Source organism: Ornithorhynchus anatinus, chromosome 5 (genome assembly GCF_004115215.2).
Source record: "Ornithorhynchus anatinus isolate Pmale09 chromosome 5, mOrnAna1.pri.v4, whole genome shotgun sequence".
NCBI lineage: Eukaryota > Metazoa > Chordata > Mammalia > Monotremata > Ornithorhynchidae > Ornithorhynchus > Ornithorhynchus anatinus.
The window spans coordinates 95,913,554-95,933,189 of record NC_041732.1 but is presented as its reverse complement, the minus strand read 5'-3'; the positions used below and the strand labels follow the sequence as shown (position 1 = coordinate 95,933,189).

Here is a 19,636-nt window from a genome sequence, read left to right as displayed (position 1 = left end):
GCCTGGAACTCCCTCCCCCTCCATACACCCCACACTGCCTCTCTCTCCTCCTTCAAAGAATTTTTAAGTTCACATCTTCTCCAGCAATCTTCCGTGATTAAGGACTCATTTCCCCTCGCTCTGCCTTCTGAATTATCTGTGCACTTCCATCTGTGACCTTTGGACATTTTATATTCTCCCCACCCCATATCACACAGCATTTATATACATATCTTTAAATGATATATTATTACCTATTCAGGTAATGTCTTTCTCCCCCCCCTTGACTATAAGATCATTATAGACAGGGAACGTTTCTGCTAATTCTGGTGTAGTGTACTCTCCGAAAGTTTTATTACAGTGCTCTGCACATAGTAAATGCTCAATAAATATGATTGATTGATTGTTGTACAGAGCACCAAGAAAGAATTCACAGGTGGGAAATGGGCACAGTCACTGACTCTCTGGGTACTTGCAATCTAAAAATAGAGGGAAGAGTCTTTTTATGTTGTGTTTGTTTTGTATCATGCAACCTTTCTTCATTTATCCGTCACCATCTCTTCTCCCCTTAATCTTAGATTTTGAACCCCTTTTGTCTCATTCTCTTCCATGTTCATTTCCCCTTAATACTCTTGTACTCTCCCGAGCTCTCAGTACAGTGCTCTGCACACAGTAAGTGCTCAATAAATATGATTGACTGCCCTACTAATACCAGCAGCTCCTTCTCTCTCATCTCAGTCCCATCCTCCACCCCCACCTTTATGAATGACTCCTCAGCCTCAGAGAAACAGTTTTAGCAGTGTTTGGCAAGTATATCACAACTGGACAAACAAGTCAAGCCATCAGATGAAGAAATCAATTATAATTAAAATGAATTTGGGATCCTTCGAGGGCCAATTTTTCGTAGATCACTGATCCCAATTTGCTTTAACTAGGACATCAATATTTAGAGGAAAGGGGGAGAAAAAGAGAGAGACTATCAATTAGAGATAAAATATCAATTACCATTCCATTTGTCCTGCTAAAGGAATTTAAAATAATACAAGATAAAATGTCCTGGCTGTTCTAAGATATCATTTCTATTGCACACCAAGTTGTCGAGAAAGCTAGTTTTTGACTTAGAGGAACTAGAATTTTTTTTACGATGTCATTTAAGTAGACGGAGGAGATAGAAACAAGCCGATCTGTCACACCCAGCAAAAATTCCTGCGTGATTCAGGACTTTACAAATGGGACACAGTGATTTTAAGGACAGTGTCGGTTTCTAGTTCTTTCGTCCTTTTTTCTTAATTCCCCCCTCCTGCTCGTTGTGAGTTCTCCTCTGGAGGAAAGTGGAGGAGACTGTCAAAGTTGCAAGTTGCTTCCATTTCCCAGGGAATGGGAATTTCTTGAGGCCGAGGGTGCTCTGCTTCCATCAGAGTGGCTACTGGCACTGCTTCATCAGCACACTGGCTGGGACTGTGGCCCAGTCATCCAGACAAAATGTGTTTCTGTGTTACTAGCAGAAATTTTCCTATGCTCTTGTGAAATTATGTTCCCAAATGGCTTTCAAAACTAGTCAGTGGTCCTGGACGAGGGCTGGCGTGCATCAGGATCCATCTTGGAGTAGTTACAAAGCATACAATGTATGCATGGACTGGACTGGGTGAAGCATGGCACTTTGTTTATACCAGTTGTAACAGCTGGGTTTATCATGGCCCTGGAGCTTCATTTCTAAAGTGGCCTTACAAGCCCAAGTAATTTGATACTTGTCTTATGCTGTCAAGTCGTCTCCGACCCATAGCAATGCCATGGACATATCTCTTCCAGAACGTCCCACCTCCATCTGCAATCGTTCTGGTAGTGTATCCATAGAGTTTTCTTGGTAAAAGTACAGAAGTGATTTACATTTGCCTCCTTCCGCACAGTAAACCTGAGTCTCCGCTCTTGACTCCCTCCTATGCCGCTGCTGCCCAGCATGGGTGAATTTAGACATGTAGCAGATTGCCTTCCACTCGCTAGCCACTGCCCAAGCTAGGAGTGGAATGGGTAGGCCTCTGCTTGACTCTCCCTCCCACAGTTGAGACTGGTAGAGGACTGGCAACTCGCCAGGTGTGACCCTGAGAGGGGAAGTTTGATACTGTCAATGTGGAATTTGAAAATCCCAAACTGGAGCCATCCCCCTAGATATTAAGCTCCCTCTCAGCCGATCTTATTTATTGAGCACTTACTGTGTGCAGAGCACTGTACTAAGTGCTTGAGAGAGTACAAAATAACAATATAGCAGACACATTCCCTGCACAGTGAGCATACAGTCTAAAGGAGGAGACAGTCATTAATATAAATCAATAAATTATGGATAGGTACATAAGTACTGTGGGGCTGGAAGGAGGGGGGCGCAGAGAATACATCTACCAACTCTGTCATATTTTACTCTCATTCATTCATTCAATCGTATTTATTGAGTGCTTACTTTGTGCAAAGCACAGTACTAAGCGCTTGGAATGCACAATTCGGCAACAGATAGAGACAATCCCCGTTCAACAATGGGCTCACAGTCAAAAAGAGGGAAACAGCAAAACAAAACGAGCACATAGTACAGTGCTCTGTACACAGTAAATGTTCAATAAATGCCATTGATTGATTGGTCTTGAATTTGAATGTTGTCCATTCTTATCTGACGAGGGGTGGATTAAATGCAGGACAAGGTATTTATTGAGCACTTACAGTGTGCAGAACACTGTTGTGAATGCGTGGAAGAGCACTGTATATTGGAGTCCCTGCCCTCAAGTAGCTTACAGTCTAGTGGGGAAGATAAACAGTTGAATAAAGGGAAGGTTGTGACTTTTATAAAAGTGACATTTTTGCATTCATCACACACTGTGAATTCAGACCAGTGTGTGAGGACACTATCCATTTTAGCATTACCGTGATCCAGGTCCAAGGAGAGCTAGTTTGGTGGAGAGATGAGCAAGCGATCAGTCAGCCAGGACGTTGCTGTTGGACTGGAATAGCAGAGTGGAGTGTGGAGTTGAGGACCGGTCTCTCTTGCCCTCAGCCAATCCAGCCTGACAGCCGTTGTTGGTGCTGTACTCATTCCAGCCACAGAAAGTTGGGGCTGGACAGTTGCAACGAGGCTCTGGAATACAAGAATGAGGAGACAGTGGAATCTCATTAGCAGGATTGCTCCCTCTACACTGTAAATTCCTAGACATTCAGTCAGTCAATCGTATTTACTGAGCGCTTACTGTGTGCAGAGCACTCTACTGAGCGCTTGGGAGGATATAATATAATAATATACAGACACATGCCCCATCCACAGCAAGCTGACAGTCTAGAGGGGGAGACAGACATTAATAGAAATAAATAAATCATAGATATATAAATTACAGATATGCAAATAAATTACAGATATGACAGTTGGATTGTGACTTGCAACTCTATTCTACTCTCCTAATGTCTTAGTACAGTACACTGCACACAGCAAGTGCTCAATGAGAACCACTGATTTATTGGTTAGAGTGGAAATCTATTGACGAAGCTTCCAGGCTGCAAGTCATAGAGGCAAGGGGATCTCAAGTACCTTTGTAATCCTCAAGGTTGGGAGAATTCATAATAACACAAGTGCTGTTGGGACACAACCAGTGGTTTCAACTTTTTTTGTTGTTTTGTGTTTTTGTCATACAAGACTGCCTCAAAAATGAGCCTCATTTTGTGGTTGAAAGCCAGAGGTGGCAGTTTTGACAGAGAAGGAGGATTAGGACAAATGGAATGGCTCAGTGGAAAGAGCCGGGCTTGGGAGTCAGAGGTCATGAGTTCGAATCCCGGCTCCACCACTTGCCAGCTGTGTGATTTTGGGCAAGTCACTTAACTTCTATTCTCTGTGCCTCAGTTACCTCATCTGTAAAATGGGGATTAAAACTGTGAGCCCCACGTGGGACACCCTCATCACCTTGTATCCCCCCAGCACTTAGAACAGTGCTTTGCACATAGTAAGGGCTTAACAAATACAAATACCACCGTAAGATGCATGTAGAGGTCTGGGTTAGACACAGAATTTGAAAAAGAAAAAGCTAATTAACTAAGATCCCTCTCAGTGTTGCACCTGGAGAGTTTCCAGTACTCTACCAGCCTCGACTATGGGAGGGAGAGTCAAGCAGAGGCATATCCACTCCATTCCTAACTTGGGCAGTTGCTAGCAAGTGGCAGACAATCTGCTACAAGTCAAAACTCACCTGTTCTGGGCAGCAGTGGCATGTGAGAGAGTTGAGGACGGAGATTCAAGTTACACTACGCTGAAGGAGACAGTGGAAAACCACTTCTGTATTTTAACCAAGAATTGCAGATGGAGGTGGGGGGTCTGGGGAAGATGTGCCCATGGGGTCGGTATCGGTCAGACAGCATAAGACAAAAACAACAACAAGCAACTAAGAGTGTCCAGGAGAGAGCGACTGAGAAAAAAAAAATCCAAGACTTCAGGAACCACAAAAGCTCTGAAAAATTAAATAGCAAACTAGAGATGAGAAAGGAAGGAATATGCAGGGCACACAGAGGAGCAGTGAGGGAGAAGAGGAAGGGAAATCCAGACACAAGTAAGTAGAGAAAGCCAATAAGAAGGTTGCTGGTTACAGAGGGAAAGGAGGAGAGTAGCAGAGAAGATGAGATGTAGATTCAGGGGACAGTTGCAGGAAATAAGAAAAAGAAGCTCAGCGAGACATGAAAGCTGCTGAGTTTAACCTGGACAACAAAACATGAGTTATTCCCTTAGATTTCTATGTAATCTAATAGTGTACAACAACCAGGAAAAGATCTGTTTTCTTGCTGTCCTGGTTTCCACACAAACACTGTCCATATCACTTCATCTGCAATCATTCTTGACCTTTCTTTGTTGACACTTCTAGCCAATCTTTTAAAAATATGTATCCTCTATACTCCTTTTGCAATAGGTCTCTTCACTTGAGAATATTTTTACGCTCTATTTTATTCCATACATTTTAGAACCTCAGGGGATCTAAAGATGCTTTTGCTCATTTGCAAATGCGTTCTTCTGAAACTGGCTCAATTTAGTTTAGGAACAAATACAGGTAAACCCACTACTTTAAATGTCCTTAAAAATGAAAGATGCATTATCGTGGTGCTGGCTTAATAAAATCTTGCTATGGTTTCTTAGAGCATTTACATAAAATGAAAATATTATTGTTCATATTTCCTGGAATTTTTTTATGTGCAACTTAATTTTTTATGAACTTTTCCCTTTGGTTAGGGGTCCTGTGAAATCCATGACATAGCTGGGTAGGAGAGGTATTTTTCAGTGCGTATATGACCTGCATATCTAGTCATCTTGATAAACTACTTGTGGGCAGAGAACTTGTCTACCAATTCCATTGTATTATGCTCTCCCAAGTTATTAGTACCATGTCAGTCAGTCATTCATATTTATTGAGCACTTACTGTGTGCAGAGCACCGTACTAAGAGCTTGGGAGAGTACACTACAACAGTAAGAAGCAGCATGGCATAGTGGATAGAGCCCAGGCCTGGGAGTCAGACGGTCATGGGTTCTAATTCTGGCTCTGCCACTTGTCTGCTATGTGACCTTGCGCAAGTCACTTCACTTCTCTGTGCCTCAATTACCTCATCGAAAAATGGGGATTGAGACTGTGAACCCCACGTGGTACAGAGACTGTGTCCATACCCCATTTGCTTGTATCCACCCCAACACTTAGTACAGTGCCTAGCATATAGTAAGTGCTTAATGAATACCATTATTATTATTATTATAAATAACAATAAGTGCTCTCCACACAGTAAGCACTCAGTAAATATCATCGAGTGATTGATAACTCCATATATTATACCAGGTTATACAAATCAGGAAAATTAGATGAAGATCATTATTGCAGAATTAAGTGAAACTCGTGAACTGTCACCAAATAAAATGAATGTGTCTATTTTTTTAATGTACTCTCCCAAGTGCTTAGTACAGTGCTCTGCACACAGTAACTGCTAAATAAATACGATTGAATGAATGAATGAAGCAAATAGAAGGGGCCTAAGGAGCCAGTACTCAGTGAAAAGACAAGGTTCTCCATCTTTTAGTAGACAAGAGGGAGTGGAAAGGAGGCCTTTTGTTTATAGATGAAACAACAGGGGAGACTGAGGAGAAGATGCTCATCGAGAAAATTGGGTAGTTGTGAGGGAGAGATGAGAGATTAAGCAGGCTGAAAGGAAAATGTCCAGGTTTGGGCCCAGCCTTTCCACCAGTAGCAACGGCCGGAGGTCACGGACTGTCTACCCCCTCTGTCAAAAATTGGAAATGAAATGGTGGGGGAAAGATACAAACAGTCCAAGCTCGTGCTAAAAAGCATGTGAGGGAAGTGAAGCATTCTAGGGGTGGGGAGGGGCCACGAGGACATGAGTTTCAAGAGAAAAAAAGAGCAATTAAGGTTAGAGTCACAGCCAACTTGGGTTTATTTTCTGGTATCTGTAGGAGGTGCTGGGGGAAGCTCCTATTGCAAAGGCCCTGTCTGTGGGAAATGGGAGTGTGGGCTTGACAGAGATTGAAGTCTCTAAGGAGGACGTTATGGAACAACTTGAGAAGCTCAAGTGTGGTAAATCACTGGAACTGAATGGCATTCATCCTGAGGCCCACAAGAAATAATAGGCGAAAGAGTGGAGCTTGTGACAAGGGGGTGCAATGTATCCTTAGAAAAACAACTGCTTCTGAAGATTGCCAAGTCACTAATGTGGTGCCCGTTCTTTAAAAAGGAGCCGGCGGATGTCCAGGAAGTAGCAGGCAGGAACATTCCACCCCAAGTTTTGCAGAAGCTAGCAAAGCACCTGCTAACACTAAGAGAATCACAGTGGAACAGTCATGCTGTGGCAACTTCCATCCAAGAAATTGGGGCCTGGGCCGGGGATGGTCATTGGAGGGAGCGGGCGAGGTACCTATGTGAAAGCATCAGAGAAACAACCTGGCTTAGTGGAAAGAGCACAGGCTTGGGAGTCAGAGGTTGTGGGTTCTAATGCTGGCTCTGCCACTTGTGTGCTGTGTGACTTTGGGCAAGTGGCTCACTGGAAAGAGCACGGGCTTTGGAGTCAGAGGTCATGGGTTCGAACCCCGGCTCTACCACTTGTCAGCTGTGTGACTTTGGGCAAGTCACTTAACTTCTCGGTGCCTCAGTTACCTCATCTGTAAAATGGGGATTAAGACTGTGAGCCCCACGTGGGACAACCTGATTCCCCTGTGTCTACCCCAGCGCTTAGAACAGTGCTCGGCACATAATAAGCGCTTAACAAATAACAACATTATTATTATTATTATTCTCTGTGCTTCAGCTACCTCATCGGTAAAATGGGGATTAAGTCTGTGAGCCCCACGAGGGACAACCTGATTAGCTTGTATCTACCCCAGCACTTTAGAACAGTGCTTGGCACATAGTAAGCGCTTAATAAATACCATTATTATTAGTAGTAGTATCAGCCATGAAAACAATACAAAAACTGTAGCCGTCAGAGAATTCCCACCAATCTGGTGTGCATTGCTACGAGGCTGGCACCTATCCCAGCCTTGGGCAAGTGGTTATTTACTAAGCTGATTCCCCCATGATGTGATTTCTTTATTCTTTTATTTGAGTGATCCTGCTGATAGTATTACCCACCCTGAGAGTAGACCCAAAAACTGATGGTTGACCAGCTGTTGTTGATATCTTCTATCAGTCCATCACTGGCTCTGGCCACTATTCATGGATCTGTTGAAAAGGATTGTGTTGTGTTTCTCGTCTCTCAGTAAGGATGGCTCTGGAACCGCAAAGACATTGAGTTGCCCAGGGGCACCCAACATTTCTGCTCCAAAACTGGATACAGAAGCCATTGATCCTGGTTTCCTTACGATCAGTCAATGAATCTATTTTATTTATTGAGTGCTTACTGTGTTCAAAGTACTGTACTAAGCGCTTGGGAGAGTACAGTATAACAGTCGGTGATGATAATTATAACAGTGATAATAACTGTAATATTTGTTAAGCACTTACTAATTGCCAGGCATTGTACCAACCATTGGAGTAGATACAAGATAATCGGGTTGGACACAATCCCTATTCCACATGGGCCTCACAGTCTTCGTCGCCATTTTACAGATGAGGAAACTGAGGCTTAGAGAATTCATGAGTTGCCCAAGGTCACCCAGCAGAAGTGGCAGAGCTGAGATTAGAAGCCAGGTCCTTCTGACTCCTGGACCCCTGCTCTAACCATTAAGCCACAAGTGCTTACCACGTGCAGAGTACTGAATTAAGCCCTTGGAAAAGGACAATACAGTGCCATTGATACCTACCCACAAGGTGCTTACAGTCTAGAGGAGGAGTTTGCACTACTCCTTCTTCCAAGAAATCAACATAGTGAAAAGTATGTAGGGTTGGCCCAGATACAGAGTTTGGGGAATCTGTTAATGAGAAGGTTTGGCATTTTAATAATGCTAGGACAGCTAGGTTGGGAAGAAGAAATTAATCTGAGAATGTCTGTCTCCCCCCCTAGACTGTAAGCTTGTTATGGGCAGGGAATGTGTCTATTGTTGCATTGTACTCTCTTAAGCATGAAGTACAGTGCTTTGCACATAGTAAGTGCTCGATAAATTTGATTGACTGATTTGACTGACCTGTAGGCACCAACAGATCATTACCAAATCATAGCTAAATTAAGATCACACATCAGTCCTCCCTAACGGTTACGCTGAGACCTTCCAGGATGACACAGTCAGTGATGAGCTGATGATGATGATAATGGTATTTGTTAAGAGCTTACCATGTGCCAGGCAATGTACTAAGCTCTGGGGAGGATACAAGCAAATCGAGTTGGAGACAGTCCCTGTCCCATGTGGGGCTCACAGTCTCAACCCACATTTTCCAGATGAGATAACTGAGGTACAGAGAAGAGAAGTCACTTGCTCAAGGTCACAGAGCAGACAAGTGGTGGAGCCAGGATTAGAATCCATGATCTTCTGACTCCCAGATCCATGTTCTACCCACTACACCATGCTTCGGGGAAGGTGTGATGCCAGAGACTAATATTTCCTTGAAGCCAGTGATCTGACATATTGTTGACTCAGTAACATCAACCTGGGGATTACAATGGTCAATCTGATATGTAAGGGACACCAGTGCACTCTTGGGGCCAATAATCATGTGTGGTATTATATGCTTACGTGTTTATGTGACAAGCACTGGGCTAAGCCCTGGGACAGACACAAGATAATCAGATTGGACACAGTCTCTGTCCATTGTGGATCTCACAATCTAAGGTCATTCGTTCATTCAGTCGTACTTACTGAGCCCTTACAATATACCTAACACTGTCCTATGCACTGTACTACAATATCAGCTTACAGTCTAGAGCAGGAGACAGACATTAATATAAATCAATAAATTACAGATATGTACAAAAGTGCTGAAGGGCTGGGAGGAGGGATAAATTAAGGAAGCAACTCAGGGCAATGCAGAAGGGAGCAGGAGAAGAGGAAAAGAGGGTTTAGTTGGGGAAGGCATCTTGGAGGTGTGCATTCATTCATTCAGTTGTATTTATTGAACTTACTTTATGCAAAGCACTGTACTAAGCACTTGGGAGAGTACCATACAACAATAAACTGACACATTCCCTACCCACAGTGAGCTTTAGAAAGGGGAGACAGACATCAAGACATAAATAAATTCAGCTATGTACATAAGTGCTGTATGGCTGGGGGGGGCGGTGGGAAGGCCAAAGGGAGCAAGTCAGAGTGATGCAGAAGGGAATGGGAGATGAGGAAAAGGGGGGCTTAGTCTGGGAAGGCTTCTTGGAGGAGATGTGTCTTCAACAAGGCTTTGAAGGTTGGGAGAGTAATTGTCTGCTGGATTTTATGACGAGGGCATTCCAGGCCACTGGCAGGACGTGGGCTAGGGGTCGGCAGTGAGACAGGTGAGGTCAAGGCACAGTAAGAAGGTTAGCAGTAGAGGAGCTATTGTGCAGGCTGGGTTGTAGAAGGAGATAAGTGAGGTGCAATAGGAAGGGGCAAAGTGGTGGACTGCTTTAAAACTAATAGTGAAGAGCTTTAGTTTGATGTGGAGGTGGATGGGCAACCACTGGAGTTTTTTGAGGAGTGGGTTGATATATCCTGAATGTTTCTGTAGAAAAATGATCCAGGCAGCAGAGTGAAGTATGGATTGGAGTGGGGAGAGACAGGAGGTTGGAAGATCAGCAAGAAAGCTGATGGAGTAATCCAGGCGGGATATACTGAGTGATTGTATTCACATGGTAGCAGTTTGAATGGAATGGAAAGGGCATATTTTAGTGATTTCGTGAAGGTGGAACCAACAGGATTTAGTAATGGATTGAATGTGAGGATTGAATGACAAAGACGAGTCAAAGATGATGCCAAGGTTATGAGTTTGTGAGACAGGAAGGATAGTGGTGCCGTCTATGGTGATGGGAAATTCAGTGGGGGACAGGGTTTTCTTGAGAAGAGAAGGAGTTCTGTTTTGGACATGTTAAGTTTGAGATGTCTTGAAGGCAGGCAGAGATGCAAGACTGGAGAGTGGGAGAGAGATCAGGCCTGGAGATGTAGATTTAGGTATCATCTGTGTAGAGGTTTTAGTTGAAGCCATGGGAGCAATTGAGTTCTCCAAGGGAGTAGGCGTAGATGGAGAATAGAAGGGGACCCAGAACTGAACCTTGAGAGACTCCCACAGTTAGGGGTTGGGAGGCAGAGGAGGAGCCTATGAAGGAGACTGAGAATGAATAGCCAGAGAGATAAGAGAACCAAGAGAGGAAAGCATCAGTGAAACCAAGGTTGGATAATGTTTCCAGGAGAAAGGAGTGGTCCACAGGCAGCTGAGAGGTCTTGAGGAGGATTAAGATGGAGTAGAGGTCATTGGATTTGGCAAGAAGGAGATCATCAGTGACCTTTAAGAGGACAGTTTCTATGGAGTGAAGAGGACAGATTGGAGGCGGTCATGGAGAGGAATTTGAGGCAGCGGGTTTAGGCAACTCACTCAAGGAGTTTGGCAAGGAATAGAAGGAGGGAGCCGTGGGATCAAGGGAGGGTTTTTTAGGATAGGAGAGACATGAGAGACATATTTGAAAGTAGTGGGGAACAAGTCATTGGAGAGCTAACAGTTGAAGAGGGCTGTTAGGGAAGGAAGAAGGGAGAAGGGTGAGAGTTGTCTGTCGTATATGAGGAGGGAGGGTGTTCCAGGCCCGAGGCAGAACTTGGGCGAGAGTTCCGTGGTGAGATAGATGAGCTCGAGGTTCAGTGAGAGGGTTAGCATTAGAGGAGCGAAGTGTGCAGGTCCAGCAACTAGCCTCCACTATGCTTTCAACTTGTGTTAGCATCAGTTTGAGGGCCTGAAACAAACTGCATATGCAGCTGCAGGACATTTATCAAGATTGACTGGTTGGTGTGTTTTCCAACATTCCAGGTTTTCTCCCTCACACAAAAATAGTCATTTTTGCTGGATCGTCAAGACAAAGAGGAACTCTATTCCATATCCAAGTGTCCTTGTTCCATTTGCCGCTAGACTGTACACTAGTCTCTAGACTGTAAGCTTGTCATGGGCAGGGAGCACATTGTATTATATTCTCTTGAGCACTTAGAGTGCTCGAGTACAGTAGCAGTGTGGCGCAGTGGATAGAGCACAGGCCTGGGAGTCAGAAGGACCTGGGTTCTAATCCCAGCTCTTCCACTTGTCTGCTGTGTGGCCCAGGGCAAGTCACTTGATTTCTCTGTGCTTCAGTTACCTCATCTGTAAAATGGGGATTGAGTCAGTGAGCCCCAAGGGGGACTGGGACTGTGTCCAACTCGATTAGTTTGTACCCACCCCACTGCTTAGTACAGTGCCTGGCTCATAGTAACCACTTAACAAATACCCTAATTATGATTATCACACCACTCCTCACACAGTAAGCCCTCAGGAAATACAATTGATTGATTGATTGGTCATGATGGTGAGGCCAAAGTCTGCACATAGCAAGTGCTCAGTAGAAGCAGTATGGTGTAGTGGATAGAGCATGGTCCTTGGAGTCAGAAGGTCGTGGGTTCTAATCCTGGCTCTGCCGCCTGTCTGCTGTGACCTTGGGCAAGTCACTTAACTTCTCTGTGCCTCAGTTACCTCATCTGTAAAATGGGGATCGAGACTTTGAGCCCCATGTGGGACAGGGATTGTGTCCAACCAAATTTGCCTGTATATATTTAACAAACGCCTTAATCATTATTATTAAATACCATTGATGTTGTTACCCAATTCAGTTCTAAAGAAATGTCTCAATATGCAATAGCAGCAAAAATACCCAATAGGATATTTGGCAGTAGTAAGAAACTGTACTAAATTTTGGCGGGAGATGTATTTCATTCATCAGTGCAAAAAGCAGAATGTTGTTTTACTTCTGTTTTTCTTTAAAACTGGATTATATTAAAATGATTGAGATAAGACCATCAGAAGCCACTACAAATTGGTGTGAGGAAAAAGAAATGAGTTTGGAAAGACAAAGAATCCACTTTCTTTGAAGAATATTTTGTTTCTGTTATTCCCAATACCTTTTGAAATACAGCTTTCTATGTTAGCAGCCTGATGATTCAGGAGATGGCTGACTTCAGAAGTATGACAGTTTTTGAGGAAGGATCATGTATCATTTTATAATAATCAGTCATGGTTGCAGTAGCAAAGGGACAAACTTCAAAAGCCTCAGGGTTTAGATGTGGTTTTGAGGATTTTCCAGAAAGTTTCAACCTTTGGTCTTTAAAAGTTTGTAGAATTTATTATAAAATCCAGACACCATGGCCAGTTCTTCAGGTTTGCTACTTGATCATTGAATAAACTCGGGAGGTTTTGCTGTGAAATAGAGAAGTATAAGGGTTTTCAGTCATAACAATAAAAAAGAAAGCTTGGAAGGTGCATGCTTTTTAATATCTTTGTTTAACTTCCAAAAGAATTGGGGGTAAATGGCAGAAGGAGAGGGTGAAGAGAAGTGAATTTACTTATATTCAGTGACCCCAGAAGCCTAACCCATTATTCCTTTTTTCCCTGATTCAGATGACCATTCTCGGGTGAGGCTGCAGCCATTAGAAGGAGATGCAAACTCAGACTATATCAACGGAAACTATATTGATGTATGTATACTGAAACAGTCAACAAAATTAGCCATACTCACTGATAAAAGATATAATGTGTGTATTTCATCATTTATCTCAGCTACCATAGCTTTTCAGAAACTGAAATTGTTACGAGATCCTGGAAGTGAATTGAGTTTTATTTAGCATCAGGCACTTTTAAAGTATCTATTACCATAATTTGGAAAATCAGAATATTTTCAAGAAAGACTAAATTCATTCTTTTCCTCAAACAAACCCATTTCAGGGAGAAACTGTCAGTAACATATGACTACTTTATTCCCGGTGCTTATGTGGACCAAGAAAATGTTATTTTCATTTTCTGTCAACAACTTGGCATAATTCCACATTAAAAAAAGCTGTTTGCATATTAATGTGACAAAACTCTATAATTCCTAATGCAGTGATTTGCAATCTCTTGTCATCTCTGCACTTTTAAGTTGCCTTCAAAGTAGTCTGCAGCTGTTAACCAGAACTTCTAATGCAAGCAAGACATTTCATTAAATATGTAGGCTGTTTAATTATTGAAGACTGCTACTGTGTTCATTCTGCATCATGTTAACTTAATGTTTTACATTAGAATAAATTCTTTAAGAGACAGCATGTTTTCAGTTGAAAGAATGAAATCAAAAGGCTCTCTGAAAACCCAGGGATAGTCGGTATCACCCTAAGACCAAAGTTGGTGCAATCTCGGCACTCATGAAGAATATCAGGTGTTTAGATTTAGTTCTTTTCCTGTTTCTTACAAAGCTCACAACGATGACAGTAATAGAGAGCTTTATGTCATTCAGCAGAATCCTCCAAATGAACAATTCAGGGTTTTTTTCCCTAATTGTGTCTTAAATACTTCAGAAGTCTGTTGAAGTGGAGGACATCAGAAATGTGAAAATATCTATAAATCTCCTTCATGAGAGCACTCAATCTTGAAAGAATATACCTACGGTTTAGAATTTCAGGGGGATTGTTTTGGGAAAAGAAGGTGCTGTCATATGTGCCAGTCAGAACTCAAATAAAAGTTTTGGCCTTGGTAACCAAGAAATCTGGCCATCCCACAAAATGTTCATTACGCATTAATGAAAGGTTTCCTGGGCGAAGAGCAGCCCGGGGTCCAGTGGCAAGAGTGCAACAATCCCTCACCATTTTTCTTTGGGTGATAAGCCCTAGTCATGTCAGGATCGATAGTATCTATTGACAGTCTGTTCGATGCAGAGCACTGAGCTAGATGTTCAAGGAAACTATAAATGAAATAAAAGACACAGACCCTGCCCTGATTAATTTTCTGTCAAATGAAAGAGGTTATTATAGTTAACAGTGAGTAGATAAGAATGAGACCCAAGTGAATAAACAAATAGCCACCCTTTTTCCTCATTGGAAGGTAACTCTACCTGGCAGTCACTCCATTTCCTGTCCCCTCCCGTTCTGTCCTCCCCTCCATTTTAAACTTTCCTCCCGTCCTCCTCCCCTTGTGCACCTTTTAAAGAGTTTCCATCTCCTGTGTATCTCACTCCCATCCCCAAATTCACCCCTTTTCCCCCAACGTTATGGACCCCCATGACTACCCCTTTATTTCCTTCTCTCTACCAAGCTGTTTTTGTGTTTTTAGGCTGTTCATGATTGGGTCTGTCCCTTCTGCCGCAGAACAGCCACAGCCACCTGGGAAGGGCCCGACCATCTGGGCCGAAATAAGAGCCCTGAGAGTGGACTTGAGGACATATTGGGGAGGTCCATCAGGGCTGAATTCCTTCCTGCTACAAGAAGTTGACTAAATCCGATTAATGCTCCGATTGTACCAGAAAAATGGGGGGATGGGAACCCCAACACCACCTCAACCACCCTAAGGCCCCTCTGAAAATGGGAGGCAGTGACCCATGCAGATTCTCCCACCCCATAACTGAAACTCCATGGTAGTGTCAGGGGGTGTTGAAACTGCCTCAGAGGTTGATGTTTGGTCCTGGGGTACTCAGCTGTCCAATTTCAGCTACCTGGCAATCCTGACTAACTGGAAGGAGGGCCCCCAGAAGCTGCTGAGCCTCTGGGAAACCAACTGCTGGGGGAGCAGTATGGCCTAATGAATAGAGCATACACCTGGGAGTCTGAAAGAACTGGGTTCTAGTCCCAGCTCCACTGCTTGTCTGCTGTGTGACCTTGGGCAAGTCTCTTAATTTCTCTGGGCCTCATACCTCATTTGTAAAATAGGGATGAAGACTGTGAGCCCCATGTGGGACAGGGACTGTGTCCAACCTGATTAGCTTGTATCTATCCCAGCGCTTAGAACAGTGCTTGACACATAGTAAGCACTTAACAAATGCCATCATTATTGTGATATATTGGTTGATTATTTAACCCCCAGAAGGAAGCTGCAAATGTCTGCTTCCTTCCAGACACAGCAAGGACTGCCAAAATCCATGAGGCTAAGTCTGAGAGAAACATTCCCCTAACTGCCAAGCCCAGTTTCTTCAAGCAAGGCTATAGCACACCATCTAACAACGGCAGTCGTTTGAGGAGTGGAGGAATTTTTTTCTTTTATGTATCAGTGTCTTCACTGCGACTGTCTTTGGACTCCATCTTGGGGTCTGGCCCAAGTAGAAAATCTGAGGAGCAGAGTGAAATGTTGCCTCTTGCTAATCGGAGGTGGATCTGTCCTTCCTCATTCCTGATCTCTTCACCTCCTCTCCTCATTCTGCTGAACCCCTTAGCTCTTCACCCTCTTTTCCAAGACAATGGAGGCTTGAAATGGTAGAAAAGCCATGTCACTTTAAATTCTTCGAAGTTTGGGTTAAAGTCACTATCTTAAATTTGCTCAGGAATGACTTTTACTATTTATGCTGCAATAATTGTTTATACTGCCCTACAAGTGCAATCTGTGTTAAAACTTCATAAAGTCCCCAGATGAAATTCCAGTGCACATGTCTGCCTCTTTGTTCATTCATTCATTCAGTCTTATTCATTGAGCACTTACTGTGTGCAGAGCACTATACTGAGCACTTGGGAAAGTAGAATACAGCAATAAAGAGTGACAGTCCCCGCCCACAAGGAGCTCACAATCTAGAGGACAGGGAGACAGACATCAATATAAATAAATAAAATTACAGATCTATACATAAGTACTGTGGAGTGGGGAGAGGGGGGAAAAGCAAAGGAATCAAGTCAGGGCAATGCAGAAGAGAGTGGGAGATGAGGAAAAGTGGGGCATAGTCTGGGAAGGCCTCCTGGAGGAGATGTGCCTTCAGTAGGACTTTGAAGGTGAGAAGTGTGATTTTTTGGCGGATTTGAGGAGGGAAAGCATTCCAGGCCAGAGGTAGGACATCAGGCTTGTAATATTCCAGAGACTCCAAAAGTACTTAATGTTTCCTATTTCTTCACTTCACAGCTGGCATGTGATTGATTAAGTTACTCAAGACTCCCTTGGAAGCATTCCAGCTACTATATTTTGTTGTTTTGTTTTTTTCCTCCTTCAGAGAAACTCAATGCTTTGGCTATTTGTAATCTTTCTGCCCAGTGTTTTAATGATGCATGAAAGAAATTCATTTTAGGGAAACGTAGTAAGTATTGGTATTTGGATTTTGAGATATTCCTTCTCATTTATTTTAGGGTTACCATAGACCCAATCACTACATTGCTACACAAGGTAAGTTAATTTTGCTCTCTGTTGTGTCTCCTTCTCTTCATCCTCTATCATTCCTCCACATTATACCTCTTTTCATTCCCCTTAGAAGGGTTACATAGATGCTTCTGATGAGGCAAGCCTATGTCTATGTCTATGTATAGGTCTATGTTGTTCTCTCTGGCCAGTGATAAAGAAGTACTTCAAAACAATCTTGAGAAACTCAAAGCTTTGAGATCCTCCGAAAAAAGAACCTCTGAAGCCAAGAGGTTCCTAATCTTCATCCCACAGTACTTATTGAGCACCTATTGTTTGCAGAGCACTGGGCTCCCACAGTACTTATTAAGCACTTACTTTTTGCAGAGCACTGTGATCCCCTTATTGGCTCGCAGTCTCTCTCTGCCTTTTGCAGTCCTTTAGATTTCAAGATTTTAAATAAAATACCTTGTAGTCCTTTTCATTAGTTATCTTTTCCAGATTCTTTGCTGGGCAGAGCACAGCCAGTTTGCTGATTTGGTTACTATGTGTGGGATTGTGGGGGAGGACAGTGTCGGTTGGGGTGAGGCCAAGTCGGGTACATATGTGGGGCATATTTGGCCCATTCTGGGTCACTTCTGGCAGCACCAAGCTGATCCTTCCCTTCACCCTGACACAAGCCCATTCTAAGGGGAACATCCAGTGGGGGATGATAAGGGGAAGAGGTCCCCAAAATAACACAATCAAAAGGTAAGGTTGGAATAGTATGGTTTTTGAGCAAATCTAAGCTTTTGGCTTTTGTTTTGGTTTTTTTGTATGTTTTTATAGTATTTTTAACTGCTTACTATGTACAAGGCATTGTTCTAAACACTGGGATAGATACAAACTGTCCAAGACAGTGCTCCTTATCTTCCCTCCCAAACCCTGTCCGCTCCCTGACTTTCCCATCACTGTGGACGGCACTGCCATCCTTCCCATCTCACAAGCCCGCATCCTTGGAGTCATCATTCACTCCACTCTCTCATTCACCCCACATATGCAATCCGTCACCAACATCTGCCCATCTCATCTTCACAACATCACCAAGATCCACCCTTTCCGCTCCATCCAAACCACTACCATGTTAGTACAATCACTCATCCTGTCCCAGCTGGATTACTGCATCAGCATCCTTTCTGACCCCCCAACCTCCTGCCTCTTCCCACTTCAGTCTGTACTTCACTCTGCTACCCGGATTATCTTTCTACAGAAATGTTCTGGGCATGTCACCCCCCTCCTCAAAAATCTCCAGTGGTTGCCTGTCAACCTTTGTATCAAGCAAAAACTCCTCCCAATTGGCTTCAAAGCTCACCATCACCTTGCCCCCTCCAACCTCACCTCCCTTCTCTCCTTCTACATCCCAGCCTGCATACTCCGTTCCTCTGGTGCTAACCTTCTCACTGGGCCTCATTCTTGCCTCTCCTGCCGTCGACCCCTGGCCCATGTCCTACCTCTGGCCTGGAATGCCCTCCCTCCTCAAATCTGCCAAACAATCACACTCCCCCCCTTCAAAGTCCTACTGAGGGCTCACCTCCTCCAGGAGGCTTTCCAAGACTAAGCCCCCCTTTTTCCTCAGCTCCCACTCCCCTCCCCATTGCCTCAACTTACTCCCTTTGCTCTACCCCCCCCGCCCCACAGCACTTGCATATATGTGTACATATCTGCAAATCTGTTTACTTATATTAATGCCTGTTTACTTGTTTTGATGTGTATGTATCTATAATTCTATTTATTTATATTGATGCTATTGTTACCTGTTTACTTGTTTTGATGTCTGTCTCCTCCTTCTAGACTGTAAGCCCACTGTAGGCAGGGATTGTCTCTATTGCTGAATTGTACTTTCCAGGTGCTCAGTACAGTGCTCTGCACACAGTAAGCACTCAATAAATATGATGGAATGAATGAATGAACAAACTAATCAGGTTGGAAACACTCCCTGTCCACACGAGGCTCACAGTATTAATCCCCATTCATTCATTCATTCATTCATTCATTCATTCATTGAATCATATTTATTTAGCACTTACTGTGTGCAGAACACTGTACTATGTGCTTGGAAAGTACAATTCAGCAATAAAGAGAGACAATCCCTGCTCACACTGAGCTTACAGTCTAGAGGGAACATTTTACAGATGGTGGAACTGAGGCACAAAGAAGTGAAGTGACTTGTCCAAAGTCACACAACAGACAAGTGGTAGAGCTAGGATTAGAACTCAGGGCCTTCTGACTCTCAGGACCCTGCTGTATCCACCAGACTATTCTGCTCACCTGTAACCTGTAACAAGTTGTAACCTGTTTTACCAGATTGTTCGGAGAAATGTTCAACTCCCTTTGTATGGCCTTAGTTATAGTACTCATTAAGCACTGACTCTGTGCCAAGTACTAGGTTAGATTCAAGATAATTAGAATGGACACAGCCACTGTTCCACACAAGGTTCTTAATAGTAATAATGGTGTTATTTATTAAGCGCTTAGTATGTGTCAGGCACCGTACTAAGAGCTGAGGTAGTTACAAGTTAATTGGGACCTAAATGGGGCTTACAGTCGAAGTATGAGGGAGAACAGGTACTTTACAAAAGAGGGAACTGAGGCACAGAGAAGTAAAATGATTTGCCCTAGGTCATATAGCAGGCAAGTGGTGAAACCAGAATAACCCAGATCCTCTGTCTCCCAGACCCAGGCTCTTTCCACTAGACCATGCTGCTTCCTACTTTGTGTTTGTGCCTGAACACCATCCATTTTGTTCTTTTTGAGTAGTTCGTAGGAGTGATATGCTCATTTTAGTGTTGTCATCATTTTTGGTCCAAGTAATGAGACAGACACAGGAAAAGTTTAAGACTTCTGTAGTTGATTGTTATATTAAACAGCCTGTTAGAGCCAGCACCCATAAGGATCATATTTTTCTCCATGAATACCAAAAACTATG

At 43.4% G+C, this 19,636-nt stretch overlaps 1 protein-coding gene and 2 non-coding genes across 11 annotated transcripts in view; 2 read left to right on the top strand and 1 right to left on the bottom strand.

Moving 5' to 3' along the window:
• Positions 1–19,636, top strand: part of PTPRM (protein tyrosine phosphatase receptor type M) — an 838,914-nt gene that overhangs the window by 720,980 nt on the left and 98,298 nt on the right. For all 9 annotated transcript variants that reach the window (XM_029065462.2, XM_029065460.2, XM_029065457.2 and 6 more), the window contains 2 exons: positions 13,015–13,091; positions 16,683–16,719. In XM_029065462.2, the coding sequence (XP_028921295.1) occupies positions 13,015–13,091; positions 16,683–16,719 (114 nt within the window). The remainder of the gene's footprint in view (positions 1–13,014; positions 13,092–16,682; positions 16,720–19,636) is intronic.
• On the bottom strand, positions 1,951–2,088 carry LOC114812513. Its single transcript, XR_003760165.1, has one exon. It is a non-coding gene; the product is annotated as a small nucleolar RNA SNORA7 (small nucleolar RNA).
• On the top strand, positions 4,046–4,183 carry LOC114812737. Its single transcript, XR_003760388.1, has one exon. It is a non-coding gene; the product is annotated as a small nucleolar RNA SNORA7 (small nucleolar RNA).